General features: G+C 37.9%; 1 protein-coding gene across 6 annotated transcripts in view; it reads left to right on the top strand.

The window, feature by feature from the left end:
• The window catches only part of DNAJB4 (DnaJ heat shock protein family (Hsp40) member B4), a 44,916-nt gene extending 41,458 nt beyond the window's left edge, over positions 1–3,458 (top strand). For all 6 annotated transcript variants that reach the window (XM_032296526.1, XM_032296525.1, XM_032296523.1 and 3 more), the window contains one exon: positions 2,128–3,458. In XM_032296526.1, coding sequence (XP_032152417.1) covers positions 2,128–2,361 — 234 coding nt within the window. In that variant the 3' untranslated portion in view covers positions 2,362–3,458. The remainder of the gene's footprint in view (positions 1–2,127) is intronic.
• The last annotated feature ends 16,032 nt before the right edge of the window (positions 3,459–19,490 follow it).

The raw sequence follows: 19,490 nt of genomic DNA, 5'->3' as shown, positions 1-19,490 counted from the left end.
AGCAGAAAATCAAACACCACATGTTCTCACTCATAGGCGGGTGTTGAACAATGAGAACACATGGACACAGGGAGGGGAGCATTACACACTGGGGTCTGTTGGGGGAAAATGGGGGAGAGACAGTGGGGAGTGGGGAGTTGGAGAGAGATAACATGGGGAGAAATGCCAGACATAGGTGAAGGGGAGGAAGGCAGCAAATCACACTGCCATGTGTGTACCTATGCAACAATCTTGCATGTTCTTGACATGTACCCCAAAACCTAAAATGCAATAAAATAAACAAGCAAACAAAAGCAAATGCAGTTTATGAGATCTGCATTGGTAATCTCATCACATTTGTCCTTGTATAAACGGTTTGTTCTAAAGTTGTTAATATGGAGTAATAATTGCGTAACAAAAAAGTGATTAAAATAATTTATAATTCACTATAAATAAATTTGTATACATTTATATTAATAAAAATATATACATTTATAAGTGCATAGAAATGTATGCATTTATACATCATAATGGTACTGCTTTAATATAGTTATTATTTGAGTTCTTATTTGCACTATTTCTTTTTTTTTTTTTTTTTGAGATGGAATCTTGCCCTGTCACCCAGGTTGGCATGATCTCAGCTCAGTGCAACCTCCACCCCTGGGTTCAAGTGATTCTCCTGCCTCAGCCTCCCAAGTAGCTGAGATTACAGGCACACACCACCACACCCGGCTAATTTTTGCATTTTTAGTAGAGACGGGGTTTCACCATGTTGGCCAAGCTGATCTCCAATTCCTGACTTCAAGTGATCCACCTGCCTCAGCCTCCCACAGTGCTGGGATTACAGGCATGAGCCACTGCACCCAGCCTGTTGGCACTATTTCTCAAATTGGATTGCAACTCCCCAAATATGATCATAAGTTCCCTGCTTTAAATTCTTAAATTGCTCTACATAGCCTCTACCATAAAGTTCAAACTCTTCAGCTTAAAATAAGTCATTTTAAATGTGATGTCTACCCATAAAATGTATATCCACTTCCCCACGTTTGCTCTATTATAATATTTGTTGTTATTTTTTTTGAGATGGACTCTTACTCTGTCACCCATGCTGGAGTGTAGTGGCACAATCTTGGCTTGCTGTAGCCCTCCACCTCCCAGGTTCAAGTGATTCTCCTGCTTCAGGCTCTCCAGTAGCTGAGATTATAGGTGCCCACCACCATGCCCAGCTAATTTTTGTATTTTTAGTAGAGCTGGGGCCACCTTGTTGGCCAGGCTTGTCTCGAACTCTTGACCTCAAGTGATCCGCCCACCTCTGCCTCTCAAAGTGCTGGGATTATAGGTGTGAGCCACTACACCTGGCCAAGCTTGCTCTATTATTATCTGTATACTTGAGCTCTACTCTATGGAACACTGTTGTTTCTCACCCTGCCCTAATAGCCTGCTACTCGTCCAATGCTTAGTTCAAGTATCCTCTACTCCCAGAATATAAGGGGTTAAGTTGGTGCTCTTTCTCTCCCTAAAGACCTCCGTATATACCTCTGTTTCTACACTGTACTGGTTTTTTATTATATATATTATATTATATTATAATGGCTAGTTTGCTTGCATGTTTCTGTGAGTTCCTTGTGCATTCATTGAGCTGGGGTCTGTGTTCATGGTTTCTATAGCATGTAGCCAGAATGTGTGGCATTATATATAGTGAATGCTCAGTAAATATTTGTTATCTAAAACAAATGTATTTATTGTCCTGATACTTTCCAGAGAAGTAGGTAGTTGCTCCTGTCATATACTTTCTAGTCCTGAATTTCTCCCTCTTCTCCCATTCCAATTCCTGCATCTTGAATGTATTAATAGCGGCTTCAAAATAACCATGTCATTCCAGGGCAATGTGGAATATATCCTTTACTTCTCTTTTACCTTTTCTTCTCCTTCCTTTTTTTTTTTTTTTTTTTTTTTGTGTGTAGCATATCTAATGATGCATGTCCTGAAGGAATTTTCTAATGAGGAAAAAAATTGTGTAACTATTGTTATTCTTTTGGAGGTTAAAATTTTACCTTAGTGGTACTACCCTTTACCATCTGGTAATATTAGTGCTTGGATTTTTTAGTTTTGAAGTGTGTTCATTTTATTTCATTTGGTCTATTTTAGGCATTGTGTGGCTGCTCAATTAATGTACCAACACTGGATGGCAGAAACATACCTATGTCAGTAAATGATATTGTGAAACCTGGAATGAGAAGAAGAATTATTGGATACGGGCTGCCATTTCCAAAAAATCCTGACCAACGTGGTGACCTTCTAATAGAATTTGAGGTGTCCTTCCCAGATACTATATCATCTTCATCCAAAGAAGTGCTTAGGAAACATCTTCCTGCCTCATAGAATGAAGAACTTTGTTACCCATATTTTGATAAGGCACTGAAAATATAGAAGGACTGGCAGTTTACTCATGTAGATGTGAATTCTGTATAAAGATGTGTAAATTCTTTTGAGGGTTCATTAAATTGCATGAATAGAGACGGGTCAAATAAATAGGCAAAAGGGATTTTTACAGTTAGAGATAAAAAGAAAACCATTTACTATATTTTGTTTCATTTTTCCCAATTCAGTTATTTTTAGTAATTTGCTTATATGTAAAACTTGTTTTTGTGGAGTCAGTAGATAGAAAGTACTAGACTACCAATTACTTTATTTCTTATATCTTTAGATAATTAGTATGAAAAGTTTCCATTTATAATGGAAATAAAAATTCTTAAGTGAACTATACATGTAATATGTATTTCAAGAAGAGAATAAAAACCCAAGTCAGTTATTAGTTCTAAGTCACCTTCTGAAATGCTGCTATAGGGCTGGTATCAGTAAAAGAATATTCTGATGCATATGTTTCACCATTTTGATTTTTAAAGTATACTGTAGCGTTTCTTTTTTTTTTTTTTCTTTTATTTACTGTAGCATTTCTTAATAACATTGTTGCGATGTTCTTAAGGCAGACCTTTCTTCATAAAAAGGAAATTAATGGCTATTTCTCTCCTGTGGAAATCCCAATGGCCTGAATTACTGATATTTTAGAAATAGACTTTTTAAAATGCCATATGTAATTTTATGCAAGTTGACTATATATCTTGGACTTAATAAATTATACGCTCATTTTGTTCTCTGCTAGTTTAAAGTAATTTGTTTAATAATAGATGTGTTTTTAGAGGAAATGCTGTTACTTGTAATTAATTTTCCAATGATACAGTCTTCTATAACTTACTCATAATATGCTATATGTACTTTATGTAATTTCCCTAAAAAGAATGAACTACCACTACACTATGGTATTAAACCAAAATATGGGGAAAATAAACACTAACTGCTGCTTATGGACAATGTTGCAACTGCTTGTTATGCATATAAATATTTTACTTTTTCATATGTATAGATTGCATTTCTTAGGTGTTTTAATTTTTTAAAATATATTTACGTTTAAAAAATTATTTAGTTTTGTTTTCTTTTTTATAACTATAGTGAGAATGATGTTTTAAAACAAAGTTTTTGGTTATAAAATAGTTTTCAGGATGATTTATACACATATATAGTGTATGTATGTATACTGGGCCCTATCACCTTTTAGCAGAATATGAAATCAATATAAATAGATTATAATAGCCATATTCTTTATTACTTTATTGAGATATAATTTATATGCCATAAAGTTTACCCTTAAAATATACAATTCAGTGGTTTTAGTAATATTCACAAAGTAGTACAATCATCATCACTTTTTAATTCCAGAATATTTTCATCACCCCAAAAAGAAATCCTAAATCCATTCGCACTTACTTCCCATTCTTCCCTTCCTCCAGCCCCTGGCAAACACTAATCTGCTTTTTGTCTGTATGGATTTGTCTGTTCTGGACATTTCATACAAATAGAACCAAACAACATATGGCTTTTTTTTTTTTTTTTTTTTTTGGTCTGGCCTCTCATTTAGCTTAACGTTTTCAAGGTTTATCTATGTTGTATCATGTATCATGTGTCAGTACTTTATTCCTTTTTGTGGCAAATTATATGGATATACCACATTTTGTTTATCTTTTCGTTAATTATGGGCATTTGGCTTATTTCTACTTTTTTGGGTATTATAAAAAATAATGCTGCTATAAAAATTTGCATGAAAATTTTGTGTTTCAATTCTCATGAGTATATACCCAAAAGTGGAATTGCTGAGAGTAACCATTTACTTGAGTTGCAAATGGAAAATGCTTGAAAAAATGCCAGAGAATTCAGCTAATCACACTTATAATTAATAAGTGATTCCTCTATAACTCTCTCTGAATGACAGTTAAAACTCCGTACAGAAGTGTGAACATTACAGAAATGTTCTCACAAGTCTAAAGATCTAGAGCTGAAAAACATTAGTCAACATGGTGACTGATAGTGGTTTCAACTAAACCCATTATTATTTATTGCAATTTTCTTGATTAATCATTTTCTCCCAGGTAAAATAAATTATATACGCGCGTGCGCGCACACACACACACACACACACACACACACACACACAATTTATATATATATAAAATTTATTTTTTTTAAAGATGGGGTTTCTCCATGATGGCCAGGCTGGTCTTGAACTCCTGACCTCAGGTGATCCACCCACCTCGGCCTCCCAAAGTGCTAGGATTACAGGCGTGAGCCACCGCACCTGGCTATATAATTTATATATATTATCTTTGGATTAAAAAGTTTTTTAAGCAGAGAATTATTATTCTAGTAGTAAATAAATTTATATAACTATACAAAACCAGTATACCAGTATCTCTCTTATCTTAAAGGATATTGACAATGCTTTAGCATGTAGTAAGTGCCCACTTTCTATGTGTTGAATGTTGAATTAAAAAGTAATAAGAGTTTTACAGTTTTTTTATTTTTTCAAATTATGAGAGTACTTTTTATTTTAAAATCTTTTCTTTAAATTCAACCAGGTACTTGGATAGCTGGAATAGTTTTCAAGTACTATAGATCCCATAAAGAAAGATGTTCATTTTTTCTAAAAGAAAAAGCACAAATTGCTTATCTTAAAAAAAAAAAAAAAAAAAGGCCAGGTGCTGTGGTTTATGCCTGTAATCCTTTACGCCTGTAATCCCAGCACTTAGGGAGGCCAAGGCAATGGAAAATCGTTTTGAGTCCAAGAATTTGATACCAGCCTGGGCAACATAGCAAGACTCCATCTCTGCAAAAAAAATTTAAAAATTAGCTGAGCCTGGTGGCAGGTGCTGTAGTCCCAGCTACTTGAAAAGTTGACTTGAACCCAGGAGGTAGAGGCTGTAGTGAGTCCTGATTGCACCACTGCACTCAGCTGGGGTGACACAGTGAGACCCTGTCTCAAAAACAGAAACAAAGTATAAACCAAGGTGATTAATGGCCTGCTAATAAAGATGTTTTTTTTGGCCAGCTCAGTGGTTTAAAAACTGTTTTTTTTAATTAGAATGTTTTTTTGGCAAGGTATGGACTCTTCTGTTGCCACTGACCTACCATTATCTATTGTATTTCCTAAAGCTGCTTCATATGTTTAGTTATATTGCCTCGGCCTCTGAAAGCATCTGAATTAGTCACATTTACTGTAGCTCATCACTCCTGCCTATTGTTAGCCTTCCTTGGAGGCAAGGAGTTGAAAATACTCTTATTTTTGGAAAATTGCCATTTAAATAGTTACAATGGATAAAAGGAAATTAATACATGTGATTAGATTCAGTAAATGGTTTAGAAGTGACTATCTTCATATTCCAAGGACTATTTACATAACCTCAAGGAGTTAAGACTAAACGTCATTCTTTTATCTTTTTTTTTTCTTGAGACGGAGTGTTGCTCTGTTGCCCAGGCTGGAGTGCAGTGGCACAATCTCGGCTCATTGCAACCTCTGTCTCCTGGGTTCAAGCGATTCTCTTCCCTCAGCCTCCTGAGTAGCTGGGACTACAGGCGTGCGCCACCACACCCAGCTAATTTTTATATTTTTAGTAGAGATGAAGTTTCACTATGTTGGTCATCCTGGTCTCGAACTCCTGACCTCGTGATCTGCCTGCCTTGGCCTCCCAAAGTACTGGGATTACAGGAATGAGCCACAAATAGCTTAATCTAAATTTCAGTAAATAGATAAAGTTCTATAGAGTAAATATTTCAACATTTTAAACTTAGACTGTGATACTTTTAGTACATAAAATTGATAAAACTTTTGGAGCTGGAAATAATTTTTAAAATCCCATTTTCTAGGCCGGGCGTGGTGGCTCAAGCCTGTAATCCCAGCACTTTCGGAGGCCGAGGCGGGTGGATCACCAGGTCAAGAGATCGAGACCATCCTGGTCAACATGGTGAAACCCCGTCTCTACTAAAAATACAAAAAATTAGCTGGGCATGGTGGCGCGTGCCTGTAATCCCAGCTACTCAGGAGGCTGAGGCAGGAGAATTGCCTGAACCCGGGAGGCGGAGGTTGTGGTGAGCCGAGATCGCGCCATTGCACTCCAGCCTGGGTAACATGAGTGAAACTCCGTCTCAAAAAAAAAAAAAAAAAAAAAAAAAAATCCCATTTTCTAGATAAAGAAGTAAACCCAAAGAGGCTAAGTGGCTTGTCTGTGGTTAGAGCAGGCTCGATATATTCTTCTGGTCATTAAAGAAAAGAAAAAAAAGTAGAGCAGGCCGGGTGCAGTGGCTCATGTCTGTAATCCCAGCACTTTGGAAGGCCAAGGCAGGTGGATCACTTGAGGCTGGGAATTTGACATCAGCCTGGTCTACATGGTGAAACCCCATCTCTACTAAAAATACAAAAATTAGCCGGCGTGGTTGCAGGCACCTGTAATCGCAGCTACTTGGAAGGCTAAGGCAGGAGAATCACTTGAACCCAGGAGGTGGAGGTTGCAGTCAGTTGAGATCATGCTACTGCACTCCAGCCTGGGCGACATGATTGAGGGAGGCTCCGTCTCAAAAAAAAGCAAGCTGGAAAGGGAATCCTTATTTTCAGTGCCATTTTTCCCTAGAATGCCATTGATATCCCCTGTTGCTCAATTTTCAAGACTAGATCAAATTCTTTTACAGTTCATTTGCTGGCCAAGTGTGATGGCTCACACTCATAATACTAGCACTTTGGGAGGCCGAGGCAGGAGGATTGCTTGAGCTCAAGAATTCAAGACCAGCCTGGGCAACACAGTGATATTCCATTTCAATATTAAAAAGGAAAGTTCATTTGACTATTTCTTTGTATAGTCTGCATAATTTAGCATATATATTTGAAATATTTTTGGTCATTTAGGAACATATAAAATTATAACTTGGTGCTCACTAGAAAGCTTTTGAAACATTAGTTACAAAAACAGGCTTTTTCTTTTTAAGGAAATTAATAGCAGCAATAGTCCATAATTGGGCTGTGTCCTTCATTAGTTTACAAATATATATGCCAATGTTATTCTCAAAATAGTGTAAGGCCACATCTGAACAAAAAACAAGCACATTATTTTAATTTATATAAACAACATAAATGAAGATTTTTAGAAGTCTGTAAAAATATGAAATTATATCATTATAAAAATTCAAATATGAAAGTATATCAATGATGAAATTATATGAAATATGAGTTTGAAATATATGAAATATGAAATTCAAATATTCAAATATGAAATTTTATCATCGTAAAAAGGAGAGAGAAAAAAAGGGGGGAAGAAAGAAAGAAAACACTCTAAAGATTTTATTGAGAAGAAAAGTTTGTAATGATAAATAACATATAGAATCTACAATCATGCAAATATTGTAACCCCTCCCAAACTACAAATTGGTTAGTACATCATCTCTCCAGCTGTTAGAATTTTGGTTTGTGTGAACGTAGTTCTTGAGCTTTATTTATTTATTTATTAAAAAAAAATTTTTTTTTTTAGGCATGCTCTTGTGGCTAGAACACAGTAGTGCAATCAGGGCTCACTGCAGCCTCCACCTCCCAGGCTCAAGCTGATCCTCCCACTTCAGCCTCCCCTAAGTGGCTGGAACTATAGGCGTGCCTCACCACACCGGGCTAATTTTTGTATTTTTTGTAGAGGTGGAGTTTCACCATGTTGCCCAGGCTGAGCCATTTTTAACTGAGATAATTTTAGGAAGAGGAAACCAGAGGTTGGAAAAAGGAAATGAGAGTAAAGCAAATCATGAGAAATTTCTGATGCAGTCTTACACATAAGAAATAAAGCCAAGGCTGGTTGCAGTAAGCGAATCGTGGAGGAAGATGAGAAATTCCTGATGCAGTCTTACACATAAGAAATAAAGCCCAGGCTGGTTGCAGTGACTCATGCCTGTAATCCCAGCACTTTGGGAGGCTGATGCAGATGGATCTCTTGAGCCCAGGAGTTTGAGAACAGCCAGGGCAACATAGCAAAACTCCACCTCTACGCAAAATACAAAAATTAGCCAAGTGTGATGGGGAACCCCTGTAGTCCCAGCTACTTGGGAGGCTTAGGTGAGACGCTGGTTTGAGCCCAGGAAGCAGAGATTACAGTGAGATCACGCCATTGCTCTCCAGCCTGGGTGACACAGCCAGATTCTGTCTCAATCAATCAACAAAGCCAGAGGCAAAAACCGCTGCTGTTGTTTTGTTAAAGGGATGCCATTGAAATGGATACAAAAAGCCTGGACAGGAAGTACTTTTGGAACATGAAGTTATAATGGAAGGTCCTGTATTACAGAAGAGCTCAAGAAATAGTTATGTTTATTTTAGTTGGTTAAATAAAAGTTGCATAATTGTTTTTTACCTTAAGTATACATTTTGCATCTCTATGACTGGGGATGAAGAGGTTCAAGAGATGAGACTGTTGGATCGGGTGGCTCACACCTGCAATCCCAGCACTTTAATGTGGTTTCTGTTAGTTCTTTGAACATATTTATAATGGTGACTTTCAAGTCTTTGTTAAATCCAACATCTGGTAGACTCATAGGCAGTTTCTGTTGTCTTCTTTTTTTCCAATGTATGGGCTATACTTTTTTAAAGGTAATACAGCAACTCTAGGTACTGAACCTCACTTCTCTATGGAACTTGTTATTGTTATTTACTTATTTAGTGATTGGCTGAATTGTTTTAGCAAAGTATTTTTTTTCCCTTCACTATGTGAAGACTGTCTCTTTCCCTGATCACACCCAGATGTTAAGCTCACTAATTGCTGACTGGTTGTTCTACTGTTTTCAACAATGCCCTGGGGCATGAACTGCTCAATGAACTGGGCAAATTTGGACTTCTTTAAAGGGATAATTCTGAAATTTTGTTTGAGATTTGTTCTGACTCTAGGAGGGCTCTTTCCAGCTGTCTCTTTCCCTTTGTCGCTTTGCAAACTGGTTGTGCTCCTTTCTTTCTTTTTTAAAAAATTGCATTTCCTTTATTTTACGTACTTTAATTTCAGAAAAAAAAAATAAAAAGTCCACAATACACAACATCCAACTCCATTGTCAAATTAGGGAGGTGATGGGGCTTGAAGCCCTTGTTTCCTGCCTTAGACACAATGACGGAGGAGGAAAAAACACTAGCTTTCTGAGTGACACCTCTGCCTTAGGAGCTGAGGGCTTGGGGTAGAGGTTGACAGCAGCCCCAGGTCTCCCCAGTTTGTCTCTCCCAGCGTGAAACTCCTGTCCCATGAGCCAGGGTTAGGGCACTAGGGGCTTTAGTATTCTCAGCAGTGCTGAGACTAAGATTCTCCATCCCGCATGTGGAAGTGAAAGAAAGGAGCTCCCTACTCTCCGCTGCATTTACCTGGAGCTTAGCCTCTGCAACAGATAGCTGGGGCAGGATGAGAAGTGCTTATGTTCTACCTTTCCCAGAAGGGTAATCCCCTGGCTGAGATATAATTACTCTGACTGAAGAAGGAATGGGGTATTCATGGCTGTGGCAGTCTGGAGTTTCCACCTCAGTGAGTGGAGAGAAGGAGGGATAGAGTGGGCCTTGGTTCAAATACTGTAGACTATCACTATTATTACCAGATTTTAGATTTTCTTGAATAAATGTGTCTTCATTTGCTGTATGCCCTTAGGACCATTTCTAGATACTATAAATGGTTGTTTTAAAAATAAATAGCATAGAATTTAACCCTAATATAAAAATTTGCTTCTTGAAGAGGTGATAGGTAAGCTTCCTATAATATTTTTTAGTTGTTCATGTTCTTGCAATTATTCAGCTGCCCTACCTGGTAATAATGTGTCTTAACAAATGTCTCTGGAGAAAGAGAGTCTCTCTCTCTCTCTGTCCCTTTTTTTTTTTTTTTTTTTTTTTTTTTTTGAGACAGAGTTTCACTCTTGTTACCCAGGCTGGAGTGCAATGGCGCGATCTCGGCTCACCGCCACCTCCACCTCCTGGGTTCAGGCAATTCTCCTGCCTCAGCCTCCCGAGTAGCTGGGATTACAGGCACGCACCACCATGCCCAGCTAATGTTTTGTATTTTTAGTAGAGACGGGGTTTCACCATGTTGACCAGGATGGTCTCGATCTCTTGACCTCGTGATCCACCCGCCTCGGCCTCCCAAAGTGCTGGGATTACAGGCGTGAGCCACCGCGCCCAACCTATTTTATTAAGTAATATTTTTGCTTACTTCTGAAGTATAAGCTGGAATAATTAAAATGCATAATAATATAGTACTAGAGAGTGGTCTATGTAAAATACGGCCCACTTAAGAAGGAAGGAAAAGTGATATGGTGGAATACTACTACTAGGAGTCAGGTTTTGCCAATAGCTAACATTTGTGACCTTAGGCAGATTGCTTAATCTTACTGCCTTAGCTTTCACTTATTGGTTAAAAAAAAAAAAAATTAATAAGATGATCTCTAAGTCCTCGGTAGCTTCAAAATATTGTATTACGAGAAGGAATATTATAGAATAGTGAGGTTTTTTTAAAAATTAAAAATTGTAAGTCATGGTATCTGATGAAGAATTCTATTTTTTATTTGAAAAAAGGTTCTAAGCTTAGGCAACATAGTGAGACTGTGTCTCAAGTTAAAAAAAAAAAAAAAAAAAAATCAGCCAGGTGTGGTAGCTGTGGTCTCAGCTACTCAGGAGGCCGAGCTAAGAGGACTGCTTGAGCCCAGGAGGTCCAGGCTGCAGTAAACTGTGATTTCACCATTGCATTCCTGGGTGACAGAACAAGACACTGCCACAAACAAAGGTCCCACTGTTGATGTGAATGTAAGTTAGTAAAACCTTTATGGAATACTGTGAAGATTTCTCAATGAACTAAAAATAGAATTACCTACCATTCAACCCAGCAATCCCACTACTGGGTATCTACCCAAAGGAAAAGAAACCATTATATTAAAAAAGACACTGGCACTTGTGTTTTTTATCACAGTACTATTCACAATAGCAAAGTCATGGAGTCAACCTAAGTGCGTCTATCAGTGGTTGATTAGACAAAGAAAATGTGGTATATATACATCATGGAATACTATACAGCCATAAAAAATGAAATCATGTCCTTTATAGCCACATGGATAGAGCTGGAGGCCATTATCTGAAGTGAAATAATTCAGAAACAGAAAATAAAATACTTGAGAGCTAAAGAATGGGTACACATGGACATACAGCTGGGAATAATAGACACTGGGGACTCCAAATGGAGGAAAGGTGGGAGTAGGGTAAGAGCTGAAAAATTACCTGTTGGGCACAATGTTCACTCTTTGGGTGATGGGTACACTAGAAGGCTTAACTTCACCATTATGCAAAATATCCATGTAACAAACCCTCACATGTATCCCCTGAATCTCAAATTAAAAGAAAAAAAAATTAAAATGTATTATATGAAAGGAGAAAAATGTTCTAGGAATAAAAATAAAATCAAATTTACTTATCAGTTTAGCAAATCCCCTTTATTAAGTTGTTAAACAAGTATTTAAATCTTGGTTTGTAGACCGGGTGTGGTGGCTCATGCTTGTAATCCCAGCACTTTGGGAAGCCAAGGTGGGTAGATCACCTGAGGTATGGAGTTTGAGACCAGCCTGGCCAACATGGTGAAACTCCCATCTCTACTAAAAATACAAAAATTAGCCAGGCATGGTGGGGGGTGCCTGTAGTCCCAGCTACTTGGGAAACTGAAGCCGGAGAATCACTTGAATCTGGGAGGGGAGGTCACAGTGAGCTGAGATCTTACCACTGCACTTTAGCCTGGTTGACAGAGCACAGAGCAAGACTTTGTCTCAAAACAAAAACAAGCCGGGCGCGGTGGCTCATGCTTGTAATCCCAGCACTTTGGGAGGCTGAGGCGGGTGGATCATGAGGTCAAGAGATCGAGACCATCCTGGTCAACATGGTGAAACCCTGTCTCTACTAAAAATACAAAAATTAGCTGGGCATGGTGGCACGTGCCTGTAATCCCAGCTACTCAGGAGGCTGAGGCAGGAGAATTGCTTGAACCCAGGAGACAGAGGTTTCGGTGAGCCGAGATCGCGCCATTGCACCCCAGCCTGGGTAACGAGCGAAACTCCGTCTCAAAAAAAAAAAAAAAAAAACAAAACCAACCAATCAAGCAAACAAAAATAACAAAAAACTGATGGTTTCTAACACATTTTATTTTTTACATGTGAATGTTTTTATTTTAAAAAAACAGTTCAGGCCGGGCACAGTGGCTCATGCCTGTAATCCCAACACTTTGTGAGGCTGACGTGGGTAGATCATTTGAGGTCAGGAGTTCAAGACAAGCCTGGCCAAGATGCTGAAACCCACCTCTACTAAAAATACAAAAATTAGCTGGGCATGGTGGCAGGCACCTGTAATTCCAGCTACTTGGGAGGCTGAAGTGGGAGAATTGCTTAATTCCACCCAGGAAGTTGAGGTTGCAGTGAGCCAAAATTGCGCCGCTACACTCTGGCCTGGGCGACAGAGTGAGACTCTGTTTCAAAAATAAAAACAAACAAACAAACAAACAAAAAAACAGTTTATGGTATCAAAATTTATTGATCAGTTACCAAATCACCGTTAGTTAATTATTAAACAAGTATTTACTGAGTATACTGAGGCTATAATATTGTTGTAGGTGCTGGAAGTCCTATCTCTAGGGGTCCTCTTTAGGAGTCCTACCCCTAAAGACCTTACATTCTAATCATAGAAGATAAACACTTAAAAACATTACTTGCATTAAAAAACAAGCAAGTTATTTTTTGAATAATGATAAACATTAAGAAAAGAATGATAATGACATAAAAACTGACTGGAGCGGGAAGAAGTGTGCTACTTTTTAGCTAGAGTGACGAAAGAAAGTCTCTCTGGGAAGAGAGATATTTGCATTCAGCCCTTAATGCGGCAGCTGTTGGAAGAACATTCAATGAAAAAGGAACAGCAATGACAAAAGTCCTGAGATGGGAGCCTTTACTGAAAAGCAGAAAGATGTATTATAATTTACTTCCCAATTTTCAAATCCGATTGATGTTATGTTTCCTAAAACATACCAAAGAGGCAGAAGTAGATATCAGAGAAAGAAAATGGGACTAGAAAATGCCTTCTTTTTTTTTTGAGACAGTCTCACTCTGTCACCCAGCCCACAGTGCAGCGATGTGATCTCGACTCACTGCAACCTCTGCCTCTTGGGTTCAAGATTCTCGTGCGCCACCATGCCCAGCTAATTTTTTGTATTTTTAGTAGACACGGGGTTTCATCATGTTGGTCAGGCTGGTCTTGAACTCCTAATCTCAAGTGATCCACATGCCTCAGCTTCCCAAAGTGCTGGGATTAGAGGTGTGAGCCACTGCACCCAGCCAAAAACGTGGCTAGAAAATGTCAAGTGTTGGCCCCTCAACCTGGCTCTTGCTTTCTATGGAGGCCAGCTCTTTTCAGGGTTGTGTTTCCTATTTGTAAATGGAGAATACTTATCATACGTACCTCCTAGAATACAGTTCTCTATAAACAATACTAGGTATGGACGAGATAATGTTGAAAGAGAAGTTTACTCAGACATTTTAAATGATGTTAAATTAAAATGTTATCTTTGTTCAAATTGTTGCAAATGAAGATTTTAAAAGACATATGGTCCTATAGTTCCCACGCTGCTGATTCATACACTGATAGTTTCCCTCATACGCTTAAATTTTGAAATGCTTTACCTCTTAATGAAAGTAAAAATAAAATTAAAGATTTATGGTATATTCTTGCACTCTGAATTTACAGTCCTGAAAAGAAAATTAAAAAAAAAGATTTATAATAAAAATTTTAAAGATCATAGGTATACTACATTAAAAATTGATTTCATAGCATTGCTTCTCACTCTTTACCCCAAACAGTCCTTTTATTATGTTCTTACCTCCACCCTTATTAAATTAATTTTTTTGTGTGCACTGAAAGACTGTATTTATTAAGAATTATTATATTTAGGCTGGGTACGGTGACTCATGCCTATAATCCCAGTGCTTTGGGAGGCTGAGGCAGAAGAATTGCTTGAAGTCAGGAGTTCAAGACCAGCCTGGGCAACATAGTAAGACCCCCCATCTCTACAAAAAAACTAAAAAAATTATCCGGGCATGGTGGCACATGCCTGTGCTCCCAGCTACCTCAGAGGCTGAGGCAGGAGGATCCCGTGAGCCCTGGGATTTGAAGGTGCAGTGAGCTATGATCATGCCACTGTACTCCAACCTGGGGTACAGGTTGAGACCCTGCCTCTGAGAAAAATGGAACTATTATTTTAATATATCCGACAAAGCACAACAGCTAGTCAACTACTGTAAACAGGAAGTTTATAAACAGAAACAAAAAATGTGATTTTTTTTTTTTGTACAGACAGGGCCTTGGTATGGTTGCCCAGGCTGATCTTGAATTCCTGGCCTCAAGCAATCCTCCTGCCTTAGCTTCTCAAAGCGCTGGCATTACACGCATAAGCTATAGCACCTGGCCAAGAATGAGATTTAAAAAAAATTCACCTCTTTAATCTGTTAGATGTGTGATTCCCATTCGGTGATTTCCAGTACTGAAAGTAACATCACTTACCCATGTTACCTACTTCCTTTGTAGTCTCCTTGGGAATCTGGAGACCTCAGATTAGTAGCTACTAGCCTTGGCTTTGATTATAATTTTGGTGATGACTGTTAGAACACGATGATGCTAAATGAGGTCTATCCTTCTGTAGATGAAACTGCCTTGAGAGATCATACCAGAGTTTACCCTGGGAAAATAGACTAGAGTAAAATTTAATTTGTTAGTGTGTATTTAAAAAAAAAAATCATGCATCAGAAATTTGTGTTGTTAACAACTCTGGAAGTGTCTGCAAGTATCCTAACAAAAATAAAAAATGAATAATATTAGGGTAGAAAAAAATACTTTAGTTTCTTTTTAATGTTAAGAATTCACAGTAAATGATGTATGGCATTAAAGTTAGGTAGCATGACTGTTTTACAATACTTTGTTTAAAAAAGCTTGTTACAAAGCTTGTTCGAGTTTACAATAAATTTTCAAATATCCACCCACTTTATAACATAGTATGACATTTAATAAATAGGCAAAACTACTCTGAAATTCAACAGGCATAAAAACTCTTTAGGCTATTTTCTAGAACTGTGTAATAAATAGAGCATTCTTGGGTGGGAGGAGTTGTTTTTGGTTTTACTCTTTGCCAGTAAGAATACATTTTACAATATTATCTACTAGCTTACATTGTGTTTGTGTATATTAGTTTAAGCCATGTGAAATCACAATTACTCAAGTTTTTTGATCTATAAACATGGCAAAATGAAATTACCTATTTTTACCTATGAAAATAATTTTATATACATATGTGTATATAAAATATAAGTTTAATAAACCATTACCTATCCTTCCTAGATAGAATGACTCTGACTTTTAAAAATTTTACTCTAGTTTATTAATTCTTTTCTTTTCTTTTCTTTTTTTGAGATGGAATTTCACTCTGTTGCCAGGCTGGAGTGCAGTGGAGCAATCTCGGCTCACTGCAACCTCCGCCTCCTGGGTTCAAGCAATTCTCCTGCCTCAGCCTCCCAAGTAGCTGGGACTACAGGTGTGCACCACCACACCCAGCTAATTTTTGTATTTTTAGTAGAGACAGAGTTTCATCATGTTGGCTGGGATGGTCTCAATCTCTTGACCTTGTGATCTGCCTGCCTTGGCCTCCCAAAGTTCTAGGATTACAGGTGTGGACCATGGCTCCCAGCCTATTAATTTTTTTCTAATTGCATCCCACTGCATTTATTTCATGATCTACATTTGGGAAACAGCTCCATGGTTTGAAAAACACTCCTAGAATTCCCATAAGAATATAAATGTAGTAATCGTTAAATTTTAAAACTTAAATGTCAATTTGTTTACAATCATTTAAAAACTATTGACTGGAAAATTTTTACTCATTATTTGATTGTTGGACTAGCAATAGATATAGCTATTTTTTGGTCATAAGACAAATTCTAATAAAAGATTGTTATTTTGATTAATTTATAGATGACTTTATTCCCCCCTTCAACTTAAGATAATTATAGACAGGAAAGTAAATTTGCATTGAATTTGCCCTGTTAAATTCCTATGTCAGTGTTGACAATAACATTCAGATTTTCTGCAAATTCTGTTTATATAGTATTTTAGCAAACCTGGGCTAGTAACATAAAAATAAATAAATTTACAAACCAAAGACTTTATGAAGGTCATACATAAAGAGATGGGTGTTTTAGTAAGAAACAGAAATTTCTTAAGCTTCTCATTAGATTTATTTAGATTTTAGCTCAAAATAAGTTTATTTCTGATGTATTGCTTTACCCTAATTACAGAAAACAGAACTTCTAAATAAATCACATTAAAAAATTTTTTTTAATTTACTGAGACTGGGTGCGGTGGTTGATGCCTGTAATCCCAGTACTTTGGGTGGCTAAGGTGGGAGGATTGCTTGAGCCCAGGAGTTCAAGACCAGCCTGGGCAACTTGGTGAAACCCATCTCTACAAAACACAAAAAAGTTGGGCATGGTGGTGCACATCTGTGGTCCCAGCTACTTGAGAGGCTGAGGTGAGAGGATTGCTTGAGCCCTGGAGGTTGAGGCTGAAGCCAGCCATAACCATGCCATTGCACTCCAGCCTGGGTGACAGAGTGAGAACTCTTGTCTCAAAAGAAAAAAGGAAAAAAAGAAAACATTTACTTTAAATTTTAAAATAAACTTAAAATTTAAAAATTTCCATTCATCTTGCCAGCATCACAACCATTCTCTCAGGATTATATATGAGAAAACAAAATACCATTAAAAGTATCTGACTAGGCCGGGGGAGGTGGCTCATGCCTATAATCCCAGCACTTCGGGAGACCTAGGCGAGAAAATCACCTGGGGTCAGGAGTTTGAGACCCACCTGGCCAAGATATAGTGAAACCCCATTTCTACTAAAAAATACAAAAAAAATTAGCTGGGTATGGTGGTGATGCATGCCTGTAGTCCCAGCTACTTGGGAAGCTGAGGCAGGAGAATTACTTGAACCTGGGAGGTGGAGGTTGCAGTGAGCTGAGATCATGCCTCTGCACTCCAGCCTGGATGACAGAGCAAGACTCTGCCTCTTTCTCAAAAAAAGAAGTATCGGACTAAATTTTATTTTCATATTATTTCTTAATTTTATGGTTATCATGAGTGACCACAAATATGATGTAGAGGAGAGTGTTTCCCAAGTTGTTATATTCAATGGTTTTCATTTGTAAGCATTCAGTATAATCTTAGTGTTTTAGGAGACTGTACATAGTATTTATGTGTAGCTTGTTAGAATCCATAGACCTTTAGGTAAGTGTCCTCTTTATTATTGCTATTTCAGTCCAAAGTGTGCTTCTGGGATAGAAATAAATGGGTCACATAAATATATCCCTTAGGCAACAGCCAAGAAATTGTCTAATAATTGTTTTTATAAGTAAGTTAGAAAGTAGGAAATTAATTTGCATTAAGTGATGTGTATGCATAAATGCATATTTTTTCAAAGTCATCAGAATATATTTTCTCATCTTTTTTAAAAATATATTTTTAAGGACAGGGTCTCACTATGTTGCCCAGGCTGCTCTCAAACTCCTGGCCTCAAGCAATCCTCCTGCCTTGGATCTACCAAAGTTCTCAGATTACAGGCATGAGCCACCACGCCCAGTCAGGAAAATGTATGTTCAGAAAAACTAAAAGCTTCTTTTAAAAAGCGAAAAATCGCCAGGCGCGGTGGCTCACGCCTGTAATCCCAGCAGTTTGGGAGGCCGAGGCGGGTGGATCACAAGGTCAAGAAATCGAGACCATCCTGGTCAACATGGTGAAACCCCGTCTCTACTAAAACTACAAAAAATTAGCTGGGCATGGTGGCGCGTGCCTGTAATCCCAGCTACTCAGGAGGCTGAGGCAGGAGCATTGCCTGAACCTAGGAGGCGGAGGTTGCGGTGAGCTGAGATCGCGCCATTGCACTCTAGCCTGGGTAACAAGAGTGAAACTCTGTCTCAAAAAAAAAAAAAAAAAGGAAAAAATCAGAATATTAGTTGACTGAATATATTTGGAAGATATTAGACCTATTAGGTAAATCATTATACATATTAAGCACTTCAGTTGCATGTGGTTATTATAAAGAGGTATGTTTCTTTTTCTTATTTCTTACAGAACACAGAAGGAAGTCATAGTTGTTTCATTTATCACATGTATTATCTCTTTTAAATAAATAAGCACCTGTAGTAGTGTTTGGCTCAATAACAAATATTAGTTATTAATAGTCATAGCATCTCTTTATTTGAAAGTGGACTTAGAATTCTGGTTTCAGAATTCAGTTGCCAGAATTTATTCATTCAATACTAGTTAAAAATTTATGAACAAACTATATGCTAAGTATGTTGCATGAGAATTTGAGAGTTTCTGGTTCCTGGCCAAGATAGGAAAGCAGCAGGAGTAGCAAGCTCCCTGTCTCATAATCAGCCCTGTAGAAACTATAGAGCTAGATGGAAGCTAGGAATCCTTGTGGCAATTTAAGGCTCTTTTGAACTGGTCTGAGTGTTAGGGTTGATGGGTGGAAGGCTGGTGAGAAGGTTAGTTGGAGGAAAGCATTTTAAGTCTGCTCTTGTCTTTTTCCAGAATTACCTTGTAACAGATATTGCCTGCAGCTTCACTGCCAAAATTGGAGACAAAAGCCCAGGATGTCCGTGCTGATACTGCCAAGTATTTTCAGTGCAAAAGCCTTGGTGGCAAGAAGCGTTGATGGAAACAAACGTAGACTGACTTGTAGTCCTTGGATATCCATTCCTTCTCCTCTTTCTTTTCCAAAACCCTTGGGCTGGTGTATTCCTCTCCCAAGGTGTCTTCTCACTAAGGATTTAAAGTAAAAACTCTGACACAGGAGTTGCCTAATGTGTAAGTAGCAAACCAGAATGATCAGTGGTATTTAGGTGGTGCCTGGGGTTCTATGCCCCTGGGCTCATTTGCTAAGCCCGCTGATTCTCCTAACTCACTCATTCGGCTAGGGTCCTTGTTGCAGACCCTTCCTCAATGTACGTTATCAGCTAGAGGGTCAAGGGGAATGTGGCCAAGGTTAACAGATTCCAGAC

The sequence above is a fragment of the Sapajus apella genome, unplaced genomic scaffold (genome assembly GCF_009761245.1).
Source record: "Sapajus apella isolate SASKATOON/1434 unplaced genomic scaffold, GSC_monkey_1.0 scaffold36, whole genome shotgun sequence".
In the NCBI taxonomy this organism is placed as follows: Eukaryota; Metazoa; Chordata; class Mammalia; order Primates; family Cebidae; genus Sapajus; species Sapajus apella.
Note: the sequence above shows the minus strand (reverse complement) of the source record. Positions and strands in the feature narration are given on the sequence as shown.